This window comes from Canis aureus, chromosome 7 (assembly GCF_053574225.1).
Source record: "Canis aureus isolate CA01 chromosome 7, VMU_Caureus_v.1.0, whole genome shotgun sequence".
NCBI classification, from domain to species: domain Eukaryota; kingdom Metazoa; phylum Chordata; class Mammalia; order Carnivora; family Canidae; genus Canis; species Canis aureus.
In genome coordinates this window covers 48,507,746-48,531,907 of record NC_135617.1, presented here as the reverse complement: position 1 = coordinate 48,531,907, position 24,162 = coordinate 48,507,746, and the positions used below count along the sequence as shown (strand labels likewise).

General features: G+C 40.2%; 1 protein-coding gene across 19 annotated transcripts in view; it reads right to left on the bottom strand.

The window, feature by feature from the left end:
- The window catches only part of DST (dystonin), a 480,488-nt gene that overhangs the window by 359,044 nt on the left and 97,282 nt on the right, over positions 1-24,162 (bottom strand). For 18 of the 19 annotated variants that reach the window (XM_077903540.1, XM_077903549.1, XM_077903545.1 and 15 more), the window contains exon 4: positions 3,226-3,430. In XM_077903540.1, the coding sequence (XP_077759666.1) occupies positions 3,226-3,430 (205 nt within the window). Of the gene's footprint in view, positions 1-3,225; positions 3,431-3,589; positions 3,729-24,162 lie in introns of those variants that run through there. The other variant, XM_077903555.1, reaches the window with a different exon arrangement.

The window sequence follows — 24,162 nt, the reverse complement described above, 5'->3', positions numbered from 1 at the left end:
CTGTAACTTCTTTATTTTTTTTTAATTTTTATTTATTTATGATAGTCACACAGAGAGAGAGAGAGGCAGAGACACAGGCAGAGGGAGAAGCAGGCTCCATGCACCGGGAGCCCGACGTGGGATTCGATCCCGGGTCTCTGGGATCACGCCCTGGGCCAAAGGCAGGCGCCAAACCGCTGCGCCACCCAGGGACCCCTGTAACTTCTTTAAAAGCAAAACTATGTGCTTTTCTTCCATTTATCCCAGGGGCTCAATCAATATTTATTAAATGTGAATGAATTAAGGTATCTCACAGACCATATGGTTTTTTTGACTCTAGGCATTTTCATGTTCAATTCTATTTTTATGACCTTAAAAACAAATAAAATAGTGGACTTCCAACTCCTTTGTTACTAAACAGTGAACACTATGGACATCCTCATACCATTTCTGAACCTCATCCCACCTCTTCCTAGGGATGAATTTTTAAGATGGGGTGAGTTTCAGGCAGAGTGTGAAAATGTCTAATAAAGTTAAAAGTCAGAATCTTTTAATGGTATATTTTCAGGGCACCTGGGTGGCTCAGTGGTTGAGCGTCTGCCCTCAGCTCAGGTAATGATCTCAGGGTCCTGGGATGGAGTCCTACATCCCTCTGCTCCCTCTGCCTATGTCTCTGCCCTCTCTCTCTCTCTCTGTCTCATGAAAAAATAAATCTTTTTTAAAAATGGCATATCTTCAAACTATCCACAGCATCAAAATCCCTCAGAAGCCCTGTTCCCTTATCTTCACACCAGGTGATGTGATGAACTTATTGAAACATAATATATCTGAATTTCATATTTTAGCCACATTATTATTAAACAGATATTTGAAGACCGACCTCCAAGTCTCTGCTCCCAAGATATTATTATGGTCTGTATAGAAAACAGCCAACATATCAATATTTATTTTAAATACAGAACACATTTCCATATTAGGGCTGCTTATTCTGTTTGTAGTTTTGTTTTGTTTTTTATTAATTTCTTAAAAGTATGTAACTTTGAGGCCTCAAGTGCATTAACAACCACTAACTTCATAGCAATCTACACAAATAACTCAATGCACATTTTATAACAAATGAGACCTGGCCCCTGCCCTCAAAGAGTCCACAGTCTATCCATGTCAGCATCCCCCTGTCCACTGCATCCCATCAGATGGCTTCCTCCATTTCTTCCTCACCTACAGTGTGCACTGATGATTAGTTCCCCCAACTTCTCCCGACTTCCTGCCTGGTTGTTTTCCCTAATTTATATAATCTCATTCCTCCTGACAAACACCTGACCGGTCCTTCTCTCATAACCCCTTCCTGCACTACCAAAAGCAAAATATCCACTTCTGCCATCATTACCAAACCCCTCGGGTCAGAAACACCTTCTTCTTTGCACAAAAATGAACGGAACAGGGGATCCCTGGGTGGCGCAGTGGTTTGGCGCCTGCCTTTGGCCCAGGGCGCGATCCGGGAGACCCTGGATCGAATCCCATTTCGGGCTCCCGGTGCATGGAGCCTGCTTCTCCCTCTGCCTGTGTCTCTGCCTCTCTCTCTCTCTCTCTCTCTGTGTGTGTGTGTGTGTGACTATCATAAATAAATAAAAATTAAAAAAAAAAATGAACGGAACACAAGCATCATGTTCTGATGGGCCAAAGCTCCAAGTTCTCTCAATACCCTCCCTTCACCTGTCTTCCCTTCCTGCTGAGCCAAAGATGGGGTGCAGGCACTGTCTCGGTGCTTCAGACCTGTTCATGGAGGGGCAGGGTGGGGGAGTGGAGTCAGGACAGGTGTCTCAACAGGACAAGGAGTCAGGTCTCAGTGACTAAACACTTTTTAGTACTTGAGGAGGGTGGTGAGAGCTAGGTCTGTCTCAGCTGCCCTGGGCCCGCCCTGCTTGCTCTCACTTGGCTCCCAAACAGTCTGTCTCCTGGATCTTCCCTCCTCCCACCCTTTCCCCCATTCCACCCCTCCCCTTGAGGCCTGGAAGAGACCAGCCAGCATCTCACAACAGAAGCCAGAAGAAGCTCAAGGCTGTTGCCCCAGAAACCCAGACTAGAGAATGGCTGGCTGGGCGCTGTTTGTTTTTCCCGTAATCAGAAAATCCCACTGTGGGGACTGTAGGGGGAGTCTCTGCTGCTGTAGTGACTGGAATCTGGACTAGTCCCCACCAGCCCCCTCAGAGAAGAGAAAGTACCAACTTTGCATTGTAGTGGGAGGCAAAAGAAACTGAGTGGGCACACACCCACCACCCCAGAGTGAGAGTGGGTAAGTGGAAAGGAAAGGAGGCCAGATCCAGTGGCTGCAGAAACCAGCTCTGGAAAAAAAACTGACCTTTGGCCTTTGCAAGAGCCCCAAAAGGCTTAGTACATCCTGCCCATTACCATTCTGAGAGAGAGAAAATTATTGAGGGAACTGAAAAACAATCACCCCAGGAAGCAAGTCTCATGCCCAGAACACATATGAAGAAACCACACAGGCACTGCAAGGTTGGAGGATTGTTTTCCTCAGTGTTCTTAGCTTACAGCTGGGTAAAACAAGCCAGCCCTTCTAGTTCTCTTTTACAGCCAGCGCAAAGGAACACCAGTAACAGAACAGAAACATTGGCACCTCCCCTATATTAATTAATCAGGAATGCATAATGGCTAAGCCCTCAAAAGCACCAGAGACAGAAAGCTGCTATGGACACATGACATTAATAAAGATGCTACATGAAAAAAAAAAAATGGCATCCAAATTGTTGAGATTCCCTTTGCAATTCTGGGTACCAAACATCAGGAATCTACCCCAGTTAAATCTGTAGAGCTCAGTGTCCCTGGGAGGCAAAAGAAACTGAGTGGGAAATGAAGACAGCTTTCTCAAGGCTTCTAGCAAATACACTAGGAGTCACTGAGGTTAATACTTTCATAATGTCACAGTAGCTATGGCATGTAAATAGGAAAGTTTAATGCAGATGTCTGTAAATATCCCCTTGCATTTCAAAGGTATCAATCCATCCAACCAGAAGACAGGGCCAAACAGCTTAGTCACCAGCAGGCTGGGCAAACTGCTTTCTCAGATAGAAATCGGGCATAAAGTAAACATGGTCATCCTCCTCCCCCACCTTGAACACAAATCTCTGCCCCGGGCATCAGCTCCCAGCTACGGCCCCTGCGGGGGCGCAGATGGGTGAATTTCCTTAACTCCCGTCCGGGCTTCATCCCCTCCCCGGATGCGCTTACCTGCTATCCTAAGCACTGCCCTCTCAGCGGGGTCCAGCACCGAGCCGTGAATCTTTCTTTTTGATCTCTCATGTTTAGGCAAATTCCAGGGTAAGGTGTCTCCCGGAGCTGGAGATGCAGAGCCAGATTTCTGGCTGAAATCATCCTCATCGGAAAAATCCGCAGAGGAAGACATAGAGCAGCGATAGGACGCGTTCCCGGAACTCTACAGAGGATGACACAGAAAAAAGCGTTAACAGCAAAACACTCACATATGCTCATCGATTTCAACAGCCCCCTCCCTGCCCCCGAACTGAGTCTGGCATCCTGCACCATCCTCAATGCCGAGGGGATACACAAACAAGAAATGAAACCCAGGGCTCACCATCTTTTCTTGGCCGCGTCTCCGACAGCAGAAACAAAACCCAGGCAGTCCCAATACATGGAAGATTTGCGCAGAAGTGTGTGGCCTGCGGTCCGGCCACCAGCTCACAAATGACTGGCCCAACAATGAAGCCAGAATCAACAGCCTTCCTGTTACAAATCTATAGTATTTGGCTCCCCCACCAGGACAGGAGAAACATTTTCCATTACTAGGCTGCTGGTTAATTCATTAATGCAACTAGCTCGAAGTTTCAAAAACAAAGCACAAATGCAGGATGTCGAGTCCCAGTTCCTTTCCGTTTCAGGTTGCCTCACCACTGGAGTCTCCCTTCTGACGAGTTTTAAACCCCTTCTCCTCTTTATTTAATTTGCTTCATGAGATTGAAGCAGGTTCCCAGAAAAGAGCAAGGAGGGAGGAATGGCAGATTCTGAGAATCTTGAGAAAACAAAAGACTGTTTTCAGAAGCCTAAGACAGCTCCAATAAACAAACATCTGAACTCAGTTGAGAGTTCTTCAGATAATTTAAACTTCTAGCAAAGTAACAGCTGCCAATAATGTAAATGAGGATGATGCAGTGCAGTGACAGGAAACAGAGCCCTTCTCAGCCCCTGGTCATTACACGGTGAAATGAGAAACAGGATGCTTCCACCAAAGCACTTTGCCTGAAGGTTAGTCCTCCCTTCATCCAGTAAGAACAAATCTGCGAGATCATATCTCGCATAAAAGGGTTCTATCTTTCATACAGGGAAAAGGCACCAGATACTATTCCTGCCTTCTTTTTTTTTTTTTTTTTTTTTTATTCCTGCCTTCTTTATGGAGTTGGGTTTGTGATTATGTAGAGGGCCACCACCTTATTGTGGAAATAGGATATGATCTGCGCTGTGAACATAGTTAAATAAAGTACCAAAGAGAAATCTTCACTTTCCCATTTAGAATTCCACTTTGCTAAGTAAGATGCATTGTAAAGATGGCAAAACTGGTACAATTCAAATTCCTGCAATGTATCTTGCAGTCACAGATTCCTAAGAAGCAAGTTGCAGACAGGAATCAGTGAGGCATACTCCAATTTGAGCAAAAACACTGGGCTGCTCACAAAAGCAGTGGCTACTGCAGCAAAACAGGCTGTGTGAGCAACATCCCAAAGCACTCACCACAGCCTGTGAAACAAACTATAAGTGAATCAGGACTATTAATCTTGCCTCTGTCTATTCAGGCATGTTGTTACACATGGTCAACATCACAATATTAAGATGCATAATATTCCCCACAAAGTTAAGCGTCTTAAGATTTACCTTTAGCTCTATTCTTTCCTCCAAAAAGTGGTCTTCCATTTTGTTTTACCTGAAATTTCATCACCTTGGCTAATTTATTTATTCAGATTTTGTGTGTTCGCCTCATGGCAATAATGTATGAGGCAGGCATGAAGTAAATAAATAAAATTGATTTTCTGTATTGTAGCTAGAGTCCACTGAGAATTGTGAGTGGTATTAAGTCAGTCACAGAAAGCTATTATCAACCTAATTTATTTTCCACGCTTTTTGGAAAATTCATCTTGAGCTCTCTGAGGTTGTTGTTTTGTTGGCTGGATCCATGAAAAAGGTGACATTCTTGAAGACTTTCGAAAGGGTATTGGGTTTCTTTGGTTGCCTTGTCTTCCTTGAAATGGCTTCCTACCTGTCCTTACTTAAGGTCATCCTTTATCTGTGAGATTATATTTCTTGTTGTTGCCTGCACAATTTCAGCAACTATAGTAATCAGATTGTTTATCTTTAGAGATAGACTTAGAGAAGAACTGTTAAAGAACTGCTCCTTCCAAAAACCACCGGTTATTGATTTTTATAGATAGAGTAATTTTTTTTAATGGCCTGAGTCTCAGCTGATTGAACAGCAAGATGTGATTTATGCCATGACATAAACACCATTAATCACACGTAGCCAGATGGGAACAGTTACTACTCCTGGACCCAAGGGTGTTGACTGGGGCAGCCTCTAATCTGGTAGTGTCACTGGTAAACAGATAAGAAAGGAAAGAAGGAAAAGACAATCAGCAACACCTCTTTCAGCAATATATCATATGAAAATATAAAGGCAGACACACAGACCGACAGAAATCATACATATTTATATTTGGTAAAGTCTCCAAGGCTATATGATTCAAGCACTTTAAGGAAGTATTAGTGGTTTTTTTCCCCATAATAATTTTCATAAACACTTTTAAAAATGTATGGAAATTATACACAATTAGGCCCATTTGAATCTTGAAAATTGAGAATGGATTTGAAAGAAGTGGCTTTAAAGGCGATCAATCCTATAAAACTGTTATATGCTTTATTGATTTGAAATGACTTGCCAATTCATGTCACTATCTTAGGGGCTGGAGTTTAAGAGTATGGTTCTCTCTTTTTTTGGAAAAAGCAAACATGTTCTCTGGTCCAAAATCCAGAGCCTCACCTTTGATATAGTGGGGCTTGCAAGGATAAGACGAAGGAAGAGGGCTCTTGTGACCAGCAAAAGCCCCAAGATTTCTCTTGTTGCCTAAGGCTCGATTCCTATTAAAATATAAATATCTATGTCCATGAATAGGAGATTGGATAATTACAATATATCCATATAATGAACTACAATGCAGCAATTAAACAGAAGTGTTACCAATCTACACTTAGCAAAATATAAAGAGTTCATATAGAATGATTCCTTTAAAAAATAATGTGTGTGTGTGTGTGTGTGCGCGCGCGTCTGTGTGTGTAGCTGGATAGCTAGATGATTGATAAATAGGTAGACAGATGATAGGTAGATAGATAACTATTTACCAGTATGTAAACAATGGTTATCTCTGGGTGTTGACTAATATTATAAATGGATTTCATTTTATCCCTTGTAATTTTTTAATCCAAAACAAATACACAAAAAGACTAATAAAAAGAAAGATACTATGCCAAGAGTCAGAGAAAATAGCAAAGGCCCTAGGAATAAGTAACTATTTAACCAGTGCTTTTAAACCACTTGGGGCTCACAGGCACCCTGAAAAATTGAAGAAATCTATGGGAATGTCTTTCTAGAACAGAATACATGGGCAAATATAAACAAACTTTGCATATGATTTTATGGGGTTCAATGACCCACTGACCCCAGGTTAAGGACTCCTACACCATCATCTGTCATCACCATTTGGCATTCACATTGAGAACAAAAGAAATAAGAAAGCACTGTGGAGTATGCGGAAAGAGAAGTAAGGGTAATTAGGAGAATAAAGACAAAGTTGGCCCAGGTCATAATATTAACATTTGGCCTTTTTTTTTTTCTTTTTTTTTAATAAAGGGCAATGAGCCATCTCTGGATTGATGCTGAGTCTCTAGAACCAAAAACACCAGGTTGTGAGGAACCTAAACACCCTGTATTTGTGTCTCATTACAACCTAATGATTAAAGCAGTTTTAACAAGTGAATTAGATCACCAAAACTTTAAAATGACTTTCCTAATAGCCAGTGCATTCACATGGTATAAAAACAACCCAAATTTCTTAAAGCCAAGATAATTACAGAGTGTAACATTTTTAGAAGGGGAACTAAACAATAACTTCCCTAAATGAAACTCCAGTGGGGATCTGAGATAAGTACAATGGAACTGCTTAAATTGGAAACCGCCCAGTCTTAGCACCCTGATCTGCAGGAAAGTGCCAGGAAATTGTCTCTGCACTAGGCATTCTCTAAATGCAATGGAGAAACAAGTGCAGAGATAAGGGTTTGTAAAAGAGCCAGACTTTGAGGATCCCTGAAACTGAAAAGGTAATTTCCACAAACCCACATACCTATATTTTATGCATATTTATACGTAAATATATCTCCAAAAATTTACCAAAAGATTAAAAACTAAAAAGCATGTAAAGAAACAATTAGGCAGGGGTGCCTGAGTGGCTCAGTCTGTTAAGCATCTGACTCTGGGTTTAGGCTCAGGTTATAATCTCAAGGTCATGATCTCAAACTCACAAGATAGAGCCAAATTAAGGGCTTCACCTAGTGTGGAGACTTCTTGAGATTCTTTCCCCCTCTGCTTCTGCTCCTCCCCCACTCACACACACTATCTCTTAAATAAATAAATAAAATATTTAAAATAATGGGGCGCCTGAGTGGCTCAGTCAGTTAAGTTTCTGTCTGCCTTCTGCTCAGGTCATGATCTCAAGGTCCTGGGATGGAGCCTTCCTGCTCAGCGGGGAGTCTGCTTCTCCCTCTCCTTCTGCTCATGCTCTCTCTCACTACCTCTATCTCTGTCTCTCAACTAAATAAATAAAATCTTTAAAAATAAAATAAAAAAAGAAACAGCTAGACAAATATGGATTGTGGGGCATTCAACAAAATAACTATCCTGCACTCTTCACAAAGATCAATGTCAAGAAATAAATGCGCCCCCAAAAACAGGGCATGTTCTAAATTTAAAAGAGAAATGAAACGTAACAACAAACTCATGAAACTTGATGAGATTCTATGCTTTTTTTTAAGTTAAAAAAGACATGTTAGAGACAAATAGGAGCATCTGAACATGGATCATGGAATGTTTATCAGATATTACTGGAACTACTCTTAATTTTCTAACGTGTGATAATGATATTGTGGTTGTATACGAAAGAGTCCTTATCCAGGAACACTTTATTCTTATCTTCCAGGCTGAAGAAAGTCATGATGTCTGTACTTATTTTCAATTGTTTTAATAAAAACAGAACTGATAAATATAGCAATAGCTTAACAGTAAGTATTTACTATATGACTCTTTCAACTTTTCTATACATTTGAATATTATCAAAATGAGGAGTCAGGGGATCCCTGGGTGGTGCAGCGGTTTGGCGCCTGCCTTTGGCCTGGGGCGCAATCCTGGAGACCCAGGATCGATTCCCACGTCGGGCTCCCGGTGCGTGGAGCCTGCTTCTCCCTCTGCCTGTGTCTCTGCCTCTCTTTCTCTCTCTGTGACTATCATAAATAAATAAAAAATTTAAAAAAAAAAAAATGAGGAGTCAGGAGGAAACACATAAACAAGACCTTTCTCAGTTTCTCTAAGTGTTGCTTAGGCCTGACTCCACAACATCAAAATCCCAGGTTGCAAGTACACAGTGAGATTGTCCATCTGAGTAATTTCTCCTAGTAGTTCTTGACATACAATTAGAGAAGCGGCAAGAAAAAGGTGATGTGCTTGCCTCAGTCCTAAGCATAGCTTTAGATGAAAGGAAAAAAAAAAGGAGGCACCACTGTTATTCATTTAATATACAATCCAATAAACATAAAGTTGGCTCAATACCACTTTTTTATATTTTACATAAACAAAAAGAAAGATATCAGAACTTTAAAAACATTAAAATCCATTTTTGCTTAAAATCCCATTGATGAGGTAAATACAAATACTAGCTTCTTACATATTATGTAAAAATACACAGCATGGCCAAAAAAAACTTATATACTAGTTTTTTATTGGGAAATAAATCAAAAACGCAAGGGTTTTTGATATTGCAGATCCTAGAGAAAACAATCTCTACCACAAATAAACAGATGCTGGAGAAAACAGTTAAAAAAATTTAAGAAAGTGTGTTTTACCCCCTTGACGACAAAATAAGTTATTGTAACTGTGGGGACTTTGTGCTTGTTTTAAATGTTTTTCAAAACCAGGTGAATACTTCAAGTACTCTCTCATCAAATAAATAATTCTTAATTAGCCTCCCAACTGGAAACTACCTTTAAACAGTAAGAGAGAGGAGGCTTCTGGTTTGGTGAGACATCAACTGTCTCTCACTCTCTCCTTTTCAGAAGATTTGCAAGAGCCCTTAAATGAGAGAGGAAGAAGAGCCTAGGTGGAGTTAGGGGGAAAGAGTGGTCAGAGGGAAGGGAAGCTGGAAGGTTGGAAGGTTCTTGGATCTCACTCCAGGGAGGAGGCTTTGGGCAAAGAATTAAGGAAGTCAAAAGTTTCTTTCTAGATGGAGAGGCCCTGTTTATCAGCCTATGAAAGCAGACCACTGGAATTCAGGACACAAACTCTTCCTAGAGTAGAAGGATTATGTAGTAGTTAAGAGTGTTCTTTGGTCTTATGTTTCTGGGGAAACTAAGCTCACACAGCATAATTTTCCTCTACCTGTAAAGAAGTTCTACAAGATAAGCATCAAAAACCCATTTCTGGGAGGAGCAGGGCTTCAGATTCTAGGCAGTCTTGGCTTAGCACTAAACCATTTTGCCAGACTTCCTTCCTTTTAGTCTAACCAGCATGTTCTAACTATACACATCATTTACTGAATTACTGTACTAAGCATTTTCATTCACTAAAGATAGTGAATTTAATACTCACTGCAACCCAAGAAAGATGTTTGGAGAGGTTAAATAATTTGTCCATGGTCATTCTATCCGTTCAAAGTAGAGCCAGAATTTCCATCTGACCCCAAAGCATGTGCTCTCAATCACATGTTATTAAGTGCCCTAAAATGAGATCACTGGGAGAACATCTTAACATACAGCCCTCAAAGATATTACCATGTATTTGGGGAACCCAAAAGGAATAGACTTGTTCTGTGCTCAGTACTAGGCCCAAAAAAAAAAAAAGTACCAGGCCCAAAGGATGGAAATGATCAGAGATAGCTGTCAGTTCACAATAAAGAAAAACCATATAAAAATATAAAACCACTTGGGATGTCTGAGTGGCTCAGTAGTTGAGAGTCTACTTTGGCTCAGGTCATGATCCTAGGATCAAGTCCTAGTCCTAGGATCAAGTCCTGGATCAGGCTTGTCCTAGGATCAAGTCCTAGTCCTAGGATCAAGTCCTGGATCAGGCTAGTCCTAGGATCAAGTCCTAGGATCAAGTCCTAGGATCAAGTCCTGGATCAGGCTAGTCCTAGGATCAAGTCCTAGTCCTAGGATCAAGTCCTGGATCAGGCTTCCCGAAAGGAGCGGCTTCTTCCTCTGCCTATGTCTCTGCCTCTTTCTCCATGTGTCTCATGAATAAATAAACAAAATCTAAAGATAGATAGATAGATAGATAGATAGATAGATAGATAGATAGATGATAGATAGATGGATGCTGGGTGCTCAACAGCAAGTGTTGTACTCTAATCTCTAATGATCCCCCTGGATTATCTTTTGGTTTAACTCAAGCCTAAGGCTGGTGAACAGTAGCTACACGCCCACATTGTGTGTTCTGTGAATGCTAGCTCTCTTGAATTTGGATACTGCTTATTTTTTATAGAGTGTAAACCAAGTTTTATATTCTATAAGGCAAACAGGTACCTATCTGTTTCTAAATAAAACTGTTTACATTCATAAAAATATATATGGTCATATATCAAATCCTATGTCAGCAAGCTAGTTACTCCTCCCCTTCCCCCCCACTGTCTGCCAGAAGATCGTTTTAATTAGTGTATAAATCCCCAGTGACTATGGGGTTGTCAACGCAATCTGGAGTGTGTAATGCATAATTATGGTTGAACTTGAACTCCCAACATCCAGTCCCCTCCTTGTAACTAACTTCATCTCCAATGACCGTTTCTTTCCTTTGGAATCAGCCCTTGCCCCCATGGTTCTAAATTGCCATCCCAGGGAATGCACTCAGTTTGCAGCAAAGCCGAAGCCGTGCTTCTCCTGGGCTACTCCCAGCCCTTTACGGACCTGCAGTGTGGGTATTTGACCCGGCCCCTTTGTGGAATGTGCTGGACTCCTCCAATGAGCAGTGTTGCTGTGGGGACTCCTCAGCAGCTGGCTGAAACTTTCTTAGAATTGTGCTGCATGTAGTCTAAGGCTCTCCTTGCTCAACCCGCACCACCCCCCTTCCTTTCCTAGTTGTCAGACTTGCATTATGGTATGAAGGCCTCCCCGTCCCTCTCCCTGTTTCTTTGTTTTTCCTTCACAGATGTTCCCTTAATAAAACTCTTGCAAGTTGAAAAAAAAATATATATATATATATATGACCACTTAACAGTGGAAATAACTGCTTTGTATGCTAGTGACCATCTTCCTTCTCCAAGGGACCAAGGCTTCGCTGAGTAGAATGTTGAATTTAGTTTTCTCTCCCAACTTTTAATATTCTTTGGCCTACATGTTCTAACGCCTCCATAAATCTTCTCCCCAAAAAGATTACAAATAAAAGAAAAATTATACTAGGTAACAAAATGCCAAATTTTGTAAAATTTTAAAAATCTTTTACAAATAGACTTTCTTTTTTTGCAAGTTCAGGTTCAATCATATTAAAATTATAAAAATAGAGACATCCAGAACTAGTCTGCATTTGAGGACCTGCAGATAGTCTTTCCAAACTGAGGAAAAACATTTCAAATAATTTGCCCAAAAGAAGAGCAAACACATGGGACACCTGGGTGGCTCAGCAGCTGGGCGTCTGGCTTTGGCAGGGGGCGTGATCCCAGGGTTCCGGGATTGAGTCCCATATCAAGCTCCCTGCACGGAGCCTGCTTCTCCCTCTGCCTGTGTCTCTGCCTCTCTCTCTCTCTCTGTGTGTCTCTCATGAATAAATAAATAAAAATCTAAAAAAAAAAGAAAAAAGAAGAGCAAACACACACTAAAAATAGCCCCACAAAACAGAAACACATTAGTAAGACAAACTGAAATACCAATAACATCTCTCTAACTACAGAATATTTCATCTTATATTTTAAATGGATGTTTATGTATATCAATCAATTAAAAATATGTAGTAGGCGCAAAGAGGCTTCTGCTTGGAGGAGCTTAAAATCCAATCAGAAGAGCAGAGGTGATAAAATAGCCAACTTATATTTAAATATTAATATCTTAATGTGTTAGGTTGAAAAAAATCTCTTCCAGTATGAGAACGTATGTACATAAAGATGTGATTAATAATATAAAGCCAATTAGTAGAGAAACACTGACTCAGAAAAGAGACTAGATGATCTATAGTCCCTTTAGAAGCCAGGATGAAGATTCAAGCGTTCCCCACAACCTCACTCCTCTGACAGTATCATATCCAAAACTGTCAACTGCTGATGGAGCCATCCTACAGATGAGCTGTGATTGGCCTACTCATTTTTAAAAACTAATTAATGACAAATATTTAAAAATTAGGAATTTAGCATGAAAATACAGATTTGGAAGACTGAGCCTAGTAGTATTTTCCCTTTTTAGAAAGGACATGTGCTTTCCATTCTGATATGGTCCCTTCCTGACCTACTTCATTTATTTACAACACCTGGCCCGTGAGTTTGTGGCTCCTGGCATAAATTAAGGCATAAGGGATGAATAACACTGTTGCATTCAGAAAGTGAAGGAACCATAGTAGTAATCAATAGGATGATGATAGTAATCATAGTAGTAATCAATAAGAAGAAAACTGGAGAGGAGTATACAGAACAAAAGGAGAGGGCTATCAAAATACCCCAGCTAAATTGGTGTCAAACTGAAAGAGGAGACTCCATGTTCCTGCTGACATCCAAGTGCTGATCTCATTATGCTCCATTCCCAAGAAGCCTGGTTCACATTTTGAACATCTAGGAAATGGAACAAAACTCTATGTCTCTGTAAATGCTGGCTCATGATCTCCGTGAATCTAGCGGGCCCACCCACTCATCACACTACCGCTGCTGACCCCCCACTGTTGTTTGCTCTTGCCCCTACCATGGTCAAATCTGCTACCAAATGTTTCTCCTACCTTTGTGTAGGTCATGGAGGGTGTTTTGATACCAAACACTATCAACAGCCAGGATATAGCTCTGACTTCCGTTAAAAAGAAGATGTGGACTATGATCACACATGTGGGGCTCTAAGATATAGGACATTTACAAAGACCAAACCCCAACTACTATCCATACTGTCGAATCATAAAGTTAAAGATAAGTGCATTTCATACTGTGCCAAAGACTGGATGTCGGGAAATAGCTGTATGACCTTGGGAAAGCTGGCCTCTCTGGGCTTTGGTTTTCTCATCTGAGAAATGGGAAACATAACAGTACATAAGATATAAGGCTGTAGCAGAATAAGTAATACATGAAAAGTGCTTACTGCTATGCCCAATATGGAGAAAGAATCAAATAAATTTTAGCAATAAGTGATGGTACCTATTCACATTGGCATGATCCATGGGGTAGATGACTTACTCCAGTTGAGCCAATATGACTGTCATTCCAGGGAATTTGAAGCAACAAATAGAGACACAGGGACTGTGTTATTGGAACTAGTTATTGGAATTAGGTCACATTAATAACAGCTCCCAGCAGACAAGGCCCATGTAGTTTCTTCTATCTATCCTTCTTAAGCCTTTTTGTTGAACATTTCAATTCTATGGGACATCTTTGTACCTTTCCAATAAATTCTTCTGTTTCTTTTAAATCCATTGCCTCCATTATTGGAAACAACAACAAAAACTTAGATAAGCACGTTAGTATTTTAAAAAAAGCAATTATAGGTATTCAATTCTTCCCTGTAGGAATATAAACAGAGTTATGTCTTTATACCTTCATTTTCATTACCTGTCTTCATTAATGAGACTTTAGAAAATTGCTTTTGATAATAGCTCTTACATAAGTATTCTCTCACTTCAAACAGCTACTGCTTAAATTAAGTGGAAAAATTACTTTTCCATTTTAAAAAGTGCCTTATTATTTTTTTAAAGATTTTATTTAAAAGAGTGCCTTATTATTGCACTGAAGCCAAGTACATAAAATTTGAAGTGCCTGGTACTTCCACTGTCTGAGGAAAACGGGGCTTGTTCCAAGTGTGTTAAGTGAAAATAACCATAAGCCACACCTGACTGGAAGCATGAATCACTACCTGAACATAAGGAAGCCCACTGCCCCTGAACTGACTTGATGGAAAACTGCCCAGTTGGGATGCTTCCTACTGGATTGTGCCCTGTCCATTCACAGCCTCTCCTCTAGGGAATAAATGCTAAGTACATTCCAAATGCCCTTAACTAATATTTGGGTTTTCCTGAAGAAATGCTATTTCTCCCACTCTTAGAACACCTGAGATCCACCTGGAACAACTATGTGGCTCAAAGATCCTGCATATACACTAAGGGCTCCCTCATATTTCATTTTTTTCTTGTAATAGATCTCTCTTCCAGAAGGTAATCCAGCTCTATCCCTTCCTTGCTTTATCCCTAAGGAAAGCTATGTGTCAAGGCAAGAAGCACAAACAGCCTACAAGTACTCTTGGCTTCTGTTTTCCACAAACCTAAATCTGTTGAGAGTAGGGTTGCAGAAAGGGGCAGAAGGTTCTGGAAAAAAGGACCTTCCCTGGCCTAAAAAGAGGCCCTCTTGGGCTAGGGAACATCTGTGGATCCTGGAGGAGGGGACTTCTCAAATCCCAAAAGATGACCCATAAAGCAATGGCTACCTGGCATATCTAGGGGGACCAATCCCTGGACATACAGGTTCCCCTGTATGGTAAACCTTTTGAATGATCCCTGTGTCCTGAGACTAACCCAGATATAGCCTAAAGGGCCCAATGTGGCCCAATGGGGCAGTCACAGAAGGTGTATCAGCATAACCCAGAGGATCACAAATATTCCCTCCTATTCATTGACCCTTTGGCATGTTATAAAAACCCAAACTATTAATACAACTGCAAGATGGAGGAAGCAAGGAACATCCAACCCAGCATAATGGGAGACTGGGAGTCAGAACCTAAGTTGACATGAAAGGAGAGAGAGAGAGAAAGTGATAGATCTTACACCAGAGTTTATAGCCTGAGATTCAAACTCACCTTGTAGGCAGTGACTGTGTCATATTTTTTTTAGACTCCCAATTTCTTGAGAACGGGCTCCTCATGACTATCTATTGAATGAATCCACTGCCTTGCAGCTTGGCTTCAGCAAGTGGGTCCCATATGAGTAGGGATTCAAAGAGGAAGTTCTGCCAACTAGGGCTACAAATGTCCTGTGTTTGTCCGTCTGTCTCTCTCTCTCTCTCTCTCTCTCTCACACACATACACACACACACAGAGCCCACCAACAAGATCACCACAGCAGCTATCTCCTCCTACATCTCCTTCTTCCTCCAGCATCATTTTTCTTTTTAAGGCTACTTTGAATTACTCTAGAACCAGAGTAGAAGGAAATATACTTGCTTGCTTACTTGCTTACTTCCGCCTTGTTCCAAAGTGGGTATTAAGGTAACTAATAAAATAGTGGGAAAGAGGGAAAATATGTTTACACCTATAAGTTATCTAACCAATACCCCAGAATGAGACATAGGCAAAGCATAAGGTGCTTTGGAAAGCTCAAGGTGGAAGTGACAGCAGATGAGCCTTGGGGACACAGGTGGTAAATGGAGATCCTAGAGGGCCTTGCAAGCAGTACCAGAACCTAGACTTGACCTTGCAGGAGCCAGACTGTTGCTTAAGGGTTATAAGGAGTTGCCCTCCTGGATGGATGACTCTGACAGCCATGGAGAGAATGGACTAACTAGGGGTCAACACCAGATGAGACTAGTTGGCAACTATTGTTACAGCCAAGCAAATGATGTCAGCCTGAGCTAAATCACTAATGTAAGCAAGGGAAGGAGGGTAAATTTGAGAAATATTTAGAGACTATGAAAAGAGAAGTTGAAAGGAAGGCTGGGATGTGGCTTATAGGGTAAGAAGTCAAGGTAGTTTACCTGGAAGGAGTTGACAAGTCAGACAGAAGTGTAACAGTGGGGAGCCAGAGAAGAGTATAGAAAAATGAGCAGGTCCCAGGTAAGTCATACAAGGAGGCTCAAGATGTGGGGTCTCTGATAAGCCCCCAAGTTCATGGTAACGCGGGTGGGTTTCAAGTAAAAGTCTAGCTAGTATCTGCAAGAGGCCCACATTTCCCTCCAGCCATAGCCCTGCCCCAACACACCCCACCCCCACCCCCAGGGCACCACAGCGAGTGATAATGGAAACCTGCCCCTTAGAGAAGCTGCAGCTGGTCAGTGTCATGCAAGGGTTTGCTGAGAGGGTAGCATGTCAGTACCAAAGCATTACTGAATCATTCATGCCTTCATTTGTCCTTTTGCTCTTGCACACAGAGAATAAGAGTATATGTATAAACAATCTTGTTCATTGTCGCCTTTTACACAGGAATTTAAAAGGAGAAAATAGTAAACATATTGCTTCCACATATTTCTTGTAACATTTTAGGAACAATGATACTATGCTACTTAAAACATAAAAACAGAAATACCCATATTTTTCTGACTTTCAATTGTCTGTAACAAGCAAATTGGTAAACTGTTCCCATGGTGCTTATAAAGCAAATTCATCCATTCTTTTACAGTGCCTGCTGCATGGCTCTCTTACCAGTTATAATCGTGGCTCTGGTGCTCTGCCACCACCCCTCTCCTCCTTAATCATACCACACACTTATGATTTGTGTGCATTCCAATCCCCTGACCTTCCTCCTCCCTCCATGTTGTATACTCCTCCCCTTTCTCAACTGGGGCTTGAGACCCAGACAGTCCAATAGCTTCCTCCAAAAATAACTTAAAACCTAAAGAGTTTTTTAAAATGTATATCCAGGGTATCCTTGGGTGGCTCAGCAGTTTAGCACCTGCCTTTGGCCCAGGGCATGATCCTGGAGACCCGGGATTGAGTCCCACGTCGGGCTCCCTACATGGAGCCTGCTTCTCCCTCTGCCTGTGTCTCTGCCTCTCTCTCTCTCTCTCTCTCTCTCTCTGTGCCTCTCATGAATAAATAAATAAAATCTTTTTTAAAAAGTGTATATCCATGTCCAGAAAACAATGTGATGAATTCCATTAGAAACACACGCACACAGGGGCTCCTGGATGGCTCAGTCAGTTAAGTGTCTGCCTTTGGCTCAGGTCATGATCCCAGAGTCCCAGGATCAAGCCCCGTACCAGGCTCACTGGGGAGTCTGTTTCTCCCTCTGCTCCAACCCCTGCTCCTGCTCTCACTCGCTCTCTCTCCTCTCTCTCAAATAAATAAATATTTTTAAAAAGAAAAGGAAAGAAACACATGCACACTATGGAATAAACAAAGACCTGTTCCTTTGTGCCCTACTTTATTTCATCCTGAACTGGTTCTGTGTCTGTCTCCACAGCATAGGAACCAACTGGAAAGTTAGCAAGTGAAGAATCCAGGTACCTTTAAAAATCTATTCTGTGAAAATCAATGTTTATTGGTGTGATGGTTAATTTTATGCATCAACTTGACTAGACCATGGGTGTGAACTGGCCTCCGCCAACCAGCTGAAGGTCTTAAGGAGCAAAGACTAAGGTTTCCTATAAATGAAGGAATTTTTTTTACTCAAAATTACAACACAGGAAACCTGCCTGAGTTGCCAGCGTGTAATATCACCCCTTTTTTTTTACTTATTTTTTTAGAAGGGAGCAGTGGAAAGGGGGAGAAGGAGAGGGAGAGAAAGAATCTTAAGCAGTCTCCATGCCCAGCATGGAGCTCAATGCAGGGCTCTATCTCACGACCCTGAGATCCCAACCTGAGCCGAAATCAAGCATCAGACACTAAACCGACTGAGCCACCCAGGTGCCCCTGTAACAGTAACTCTTATCTGAACTTCCGTCCTGCCAACATGCCGTACAGGTTTTGGATCTGAAGCCCTACAATCACATGAGCCAATTCCTTAAACCTCTGTGTGTGTATCCACCCTATTAGTTTTGTTTCTCTTAACCCTAACTAATTAGAACCCTAAATAATATAATTGGCTTCAATATTACTTTATAAGAGTTTTATAAATCACCTTTATTGCATTTCAGGGAACTAGAAACACATGCTATAATTCACATTTTACACTTTAATGTAAAGAAAGACTATATAGAACTTTTACCAGGCCACTTTAGGAGGCCAGAGTGGTTTGTCTAGCTTCATTATTCACCACTCATACTACCATAAGAAAGTTATTTAACCTCTCCAACTTTCTCGTCTTCTAAGTGTAGATGATCATACCTGCTTTACCAATGTTAGTATAAAATGAGAAAATATATGTAAAATATCTAATATGAAGCCCACCTAGTGCATAACAGTCGATATATTTTATAGCATTTCATTTCAAGATGAAAAATAAAATGAAAACCAGGTAAAAAGTACTTAGAATAGCAAGGATTACAGTTACATTACCAAAAAGTATATCATTTTGAGGACTTGAAAATTTTTTTCCTGCTTTATTGAGAAGAAATGACATACATTACTGTATATGTTTAAGACGTACAACATGATGTATTGATTATCATATAGTGTGAAATGACTACCACAATAGGTTCAGTTAACATTCATCTTCTCTTACAGATAACAATAAAAAGAAAAAAAGAATAAAGGGGGAAAATTTGCCTCCTTCGATGAGAACTCTTAGGATTTACTCTCCCAGCAACTTTTCTACAAACCATTCAGCAGGGTTAGCTACAGTCATCATGTTGTACATCCTTAGTACTTATTTATCTTACAACTAAAACTTGTAACTCTTGACCACCTTCCTCCAATTCTCCCTCCCTCCACCCACTCCCCCTGGTAACCATAAGCCTGATCTATTTTTTTGAGTTTGGGTTTTCTGGTGTGTGTATTTGTCTAGACTCCACATATAAGTGAGATCAGACAGTACTTGTTTTTCTCCAGCTTATTTCACTTAACATAATGCCTTCCAGGTCCATCCATATTGTCACAAATGGCAAGATTTCCTCGTTTTTATGGCTGAATAATATCCCATTGTATGTACATACCATCAATTCCTTATCCATCAGTAGACACTTAGTCTGTTTCCATGACTTGACTATTATAATTAGCACTGCTATGAACATATAGGTACAGATACCTTTTTGTTGAGTTAGTGTTTTCATTACTTTTGGATATATTCCCAGAGGTGAAATTGCTGGATCATTTAGTAGTTCTATTTTTAATTTTTTGAGGATCTCCCATATTGTTTTCCATAATGGCTACACCAATTTAAAATCCCACCAACAGTGTACAAGCATTCCCCTTTCTCCACATCCACACTAGCATTTATCATCTCTTATCTTTTTGATGAAGGCCATTCTAACAGTACTAGGTGACATCTCATTGTGGTTTTAATTAGCATTTCCCTAGCACTAGCAATATTGAGCATGTTTTCACATATCTGTTGGCCTTTTGTATATCTTCTTTGGAGAAATGTTTATTCAGGTCCCTTGCCCATTTCTTAGTTGAATTATATAAGAAGGAGTTTGGTTTGGTTTGGTTTTTTTCGTGTTGTTTTTTTTTCATTATTATTATTATTATTTGGGGGGTGGCTTGGGTTTTTCTGTTTTTGTTGTTGGGGGGTTGTTTGTTTTTGCTACAGAGTAGTTCTTAATTACTACTTTATGATAATTACTCTTTATGAAATATATGGTTTGCAAATAGTTTTTCCCCAATCCGTAGGTTTTCACTTTTTTGATGGTTTCTTTTGCTGTGCAGAAGCTTTCTAGTTCAATATAGTCCCATTTGTTTACTTTTTATTTTGCTGCTTGTGCTTTGGTGTCATATCCAAAAAAGCATTACCAAGACCCATGTCAAGGAGCTTTCTTCTAGGAGTTTCATTGCTTCAGGCCTTACATTTAAGTATTTAATTTATTGTGAGTTAAGTTTTGTGAGTGGTGTAAGATATGCGTCCAGTTTCATTCTTCTATATATAAATATCCAATTATTTCAGCATAGTTTATTAAAGAGACTGTTCTTCCTCCACTGAGGATTCTTCACTCTCTTATAAAATATTAGTTGACTGTATATGCTTGGGTTTACTTATGAGCTCTCAGTGATGTCCTGTTTGTCTATTTATTTGTTTTTGTGCCAGAACCATACTCTTTTGGTGTCTGTAGTTCAATAGTATAACTTGAAATCAGGCAGTGTGATACATCCTACTTTGTTCTTCTTTCTCAAAATTTCTTTGGCCATTTGGGGTCTTTTTTGGTTCCACATAAATTTTAGAAGTATTCTTTCTACTTCTGTAAAAATAGTATTGACATTTTAACAATATTAATTCTTCCAAACCATGAACACAGGCTATCTTTCCATTTATTTGTGTCTTCTTTGATTTCTTTATCAATGTCTTATGGTTTTTAATGTAGAGGTCTTTCAACTCCTTAAATTTATTCCTATCTTATTGTTTTTGATGCTATTGTAAATGGGGTCGATTCTTCACTTCGTTTTCAGAAATTTTGTTGTTAGTATATAGAAATGCCACTGATTTCTGTACATTAACTTTGCATCCTGCAACTTTAATGAATTCACTGATTAGATCTAATGTTTTTTTGGCTAAGTCTTTAGGATTTTCTATATATAAAATTACATAGTCTGCCAATAAAGACAATTTTAATATTTCCTTTCTAATTCTGATACCTTTTTCTTTTCTTGAGGAATTGCTCTAGGGAGTATTTCCAGCATTATGTTGAATGGGGATGGTGAGAGTGGTGCTTGCTTGTTCCTGATCTTAAAGGAAAAGCTTTCATCCTTTCACCAGTGAGTATGCTAGGTATGGGCTTATCATATGTGACTTTTATTATGTTGAAATATGTTCCTTCTATGCCTAATTTGTTTAGCTTTTTACCATGAACAGATGTTGAATTTTGTCAAATACTTTTTCTGCATCCATTGAGATAATTATATAATTCTTTTCTTTCATCCAATCAATGTGGTTTATCACATTAATTAATCTGTGTATGTTGAACCATCCTTGAATCCCAGGAATAAATCCCACTTGTCCATGGTGAGTGATCCTTGTAATATTCTATATTCGGTTTGCTACTATTTTATTGAGAACTTTTGCAGTTATATTCATCAGGGATACTGGCTTGTAGTTCTCTTTTCTAGTAGTGTCTTTTTCTGGTATTGGTATCAGGATAATGCAGACCTTATAAAATGAATTTAGGAATGGTCTCCACCTCCCTCCTTCAATTTTTTGGAAGAACTTAAGATAGATTTATGTTAATTTTCTTTTAAATGTCTGGTGAAATTCAGCACTGAAGGAATCTGGTACTGACCTTTCCTTCATTGGGAGATTTTTTTAAATTACTGATTTCATCTCTTAGTACTAGTACTTGGTCCATTCATAGTTTCTACTTCTTCCTGATTCAGTCTTGGTAAGTTGTATGTTTCTAAGAATTTTCCATTTATTATATGTCGTCCAGTTTACTGCAGATAGTTGTTCATAGTACCATCTGATAAATCTTTGAATTTCTGAGGTATCACTTAAAATGTCTACCTTTTCACTTACAATTTTTTTATTTAGGTCCTCTTTTTTCTTCAATAAGTCAAGCTATAGATTTGTCACTTGTTTACCTTTTCAAAGACCCAGCCTTTAATTTAGATAACTTTTTCTGTCCTCTATTTCATTTATTTTTGCTCTACTCCTTATTATTTCCTTTCTTCTGCTAATTTTGCGATGTTTGTTCTTTTACTAGCCTAAGAGGTAAAGTTAGAATGTTTATGTAGGAGCTTTCCTGCTTCTTAATGCAGGCTTTTATTGCTAGGAACCTTTATCTTAGAATTGTTTTTGTTGCATCCCATAAGTTCTGATATGTTGTATTTCCATTTTTGTTAGTCTTAAGAAACTTTTTTGTGGTAAACAGAAAGAGGTTTTTTATAAATGTTTAGGTGATGACAAAAAACTAAGAAAAAAATTGATGCAGCTGCACCTGAAGAACAAGGGTCAGAGCATTACACTCTCCCCAAAACCTGGTTCCCCTACCTGCACCACTTCCTCCAGACATCCACTTGCACCTAGAAATTGCACTGCCTGGCAGAAACCCCAGGCTCAGGAGGCCCCTAAGCCACAGGGGAAGTCTGGAAAACGCTTTCAGCTTTAGGAAAGTAGTAGAGGCACTAGAACAGACGCTAGATGAGTCAGGTTCAGCATCTGCCACATCAGGTTAAGAAGTTTTTCCTCTTCCTCATTTATTGAGAGTCCTGCTGCCCAGCCCCTTGCTCTGGCTGTGATCTGGTGACTCAGCCCAGGGGTGGGGCTCCCAGTCTTAGTCTCAGCCCATTGGCTCGAACTTAGTGCCATCAGGCATGTTGAAGAGTGCAGTTACAAGCTGGTGAGACTGCTGGTCTAGGCTGGGAGTTTTGTGGCCTAAAGGGAGGCAGGGAGGCCTGTCCTCTTAAGTGGAGTGTGTCAGCTTTGCCCAGCTTTGTCTTGCTGGTCCTCTCTATTGATCCTTGGGATTCTGTTTCTTCATTTCTGCTCTTTATTATTTCCTTCCTTCCGCTTCCTTTCGACTTGTTTTATTTCTCTTTCTTGGGCTGAGAACTTAAGTCATTTTATTTTACATCTCTTTTGTTTTTAAATACATCAGGGGCAAGTAAGTTCTCTCTAGTCAGGGAGGTAGGCCAAATATTTAACGAGTGGTGCAAGTGGAATACCAGCCAGAGTGGCTCCTGGCAGAGGGAGAGGGTTCTATTGTTTACCCGCTGGTTTGGAAATGCAGCAGCCTTGCAGCAACAGCACTGTCCCTGTGTGTCTGTCACACCTCCCACTGGCCTCCCAGTAGCCCTCTCACTGCCTCCGATGGGTGGGCGTGGGGCTGTTCATGTCTAAATATTTCACAAACAGCACTGGATTGTCTCGCTAACCCATGAGTCAGTTAGGGTGCACCCTCCATTCTCCACCACCTGAGGGACATTTGCTGTCTTTTTAGTGTTGATTTCGAATGCATCCACCCTGTGTTCGGAGAACAAGGGCTGTGCCACACTGATTCTGTTACATTTGCTGCCATTTCCCTTAACACTGAACATGTGGTCAATGTCATGGAGGTTCCAGGATGGAAAGACTGGGTGGTGAGCACATGTGCTCAGTCTTCAAGAAACTTTTTAATTCCTCTTTAATTTCTTCTTTGATCCACTGTTCAGAGAAGAGTGTTGTTTCATTTCCATGTGTTAGTGAGTTTTCCAGTTTTCCTTTAGTTACGGACTTCTTGATATTGAAATCTATAGATTTCATGCCATTTAGGTCAGACAAGATATTCAGTATGATTTCAGTCTTCTCAAATTTGTTAAGACTTGTTTTGTAGCCTAACATATGGTCTATCCTAGAAAATGTTCTATGTGTGATCCAAATGAATGGGTATTCTGGTGTTATTGGATAAAATGTTCTGTAAATGTCTGTTAGGTCCATTTGGTTTGTAGGATTTTTTTTTTAATTATTTATTTATTTATGATAGTCACACAGAGAGAGAGAGAGGCAGAGACATAGGCAGAAGGAGAAGCAGGCTCCATGCACCGGGAGCCCGACGTGGGATTTGATCCCGGGTCTCCAGGATCGCGCCCTGGGCCAAAGGCAGGCGCTAAACCGCTGCGCCACCCAGGGATCCCCGGATTGTAGGACTGTTTAAATCTGTTGTTTCTTTATTAGTTCTCTGTCTGGATGATCTATCCATTGTTAAGGATGGAGTATTAAAGTCCCCAACTATTACTATATGACTGTTTATTTCTCCTTTTAGCTCCATTAGTTTTTGCTTTATATATTTACATGCTTTGATGTTAGACACATGAATATTTACAATTGTTCTATCTTAATATATTGACCCCCTTTATCATTAGTAAATGATCTCTTTTTGCCACTTTTAGTTTAAAGTGTATTTTGTCTGATATCCTTTTAGCTACCCTGCTTTTTTTTTTTTTTTTTTTTGGTTACCATTTGCT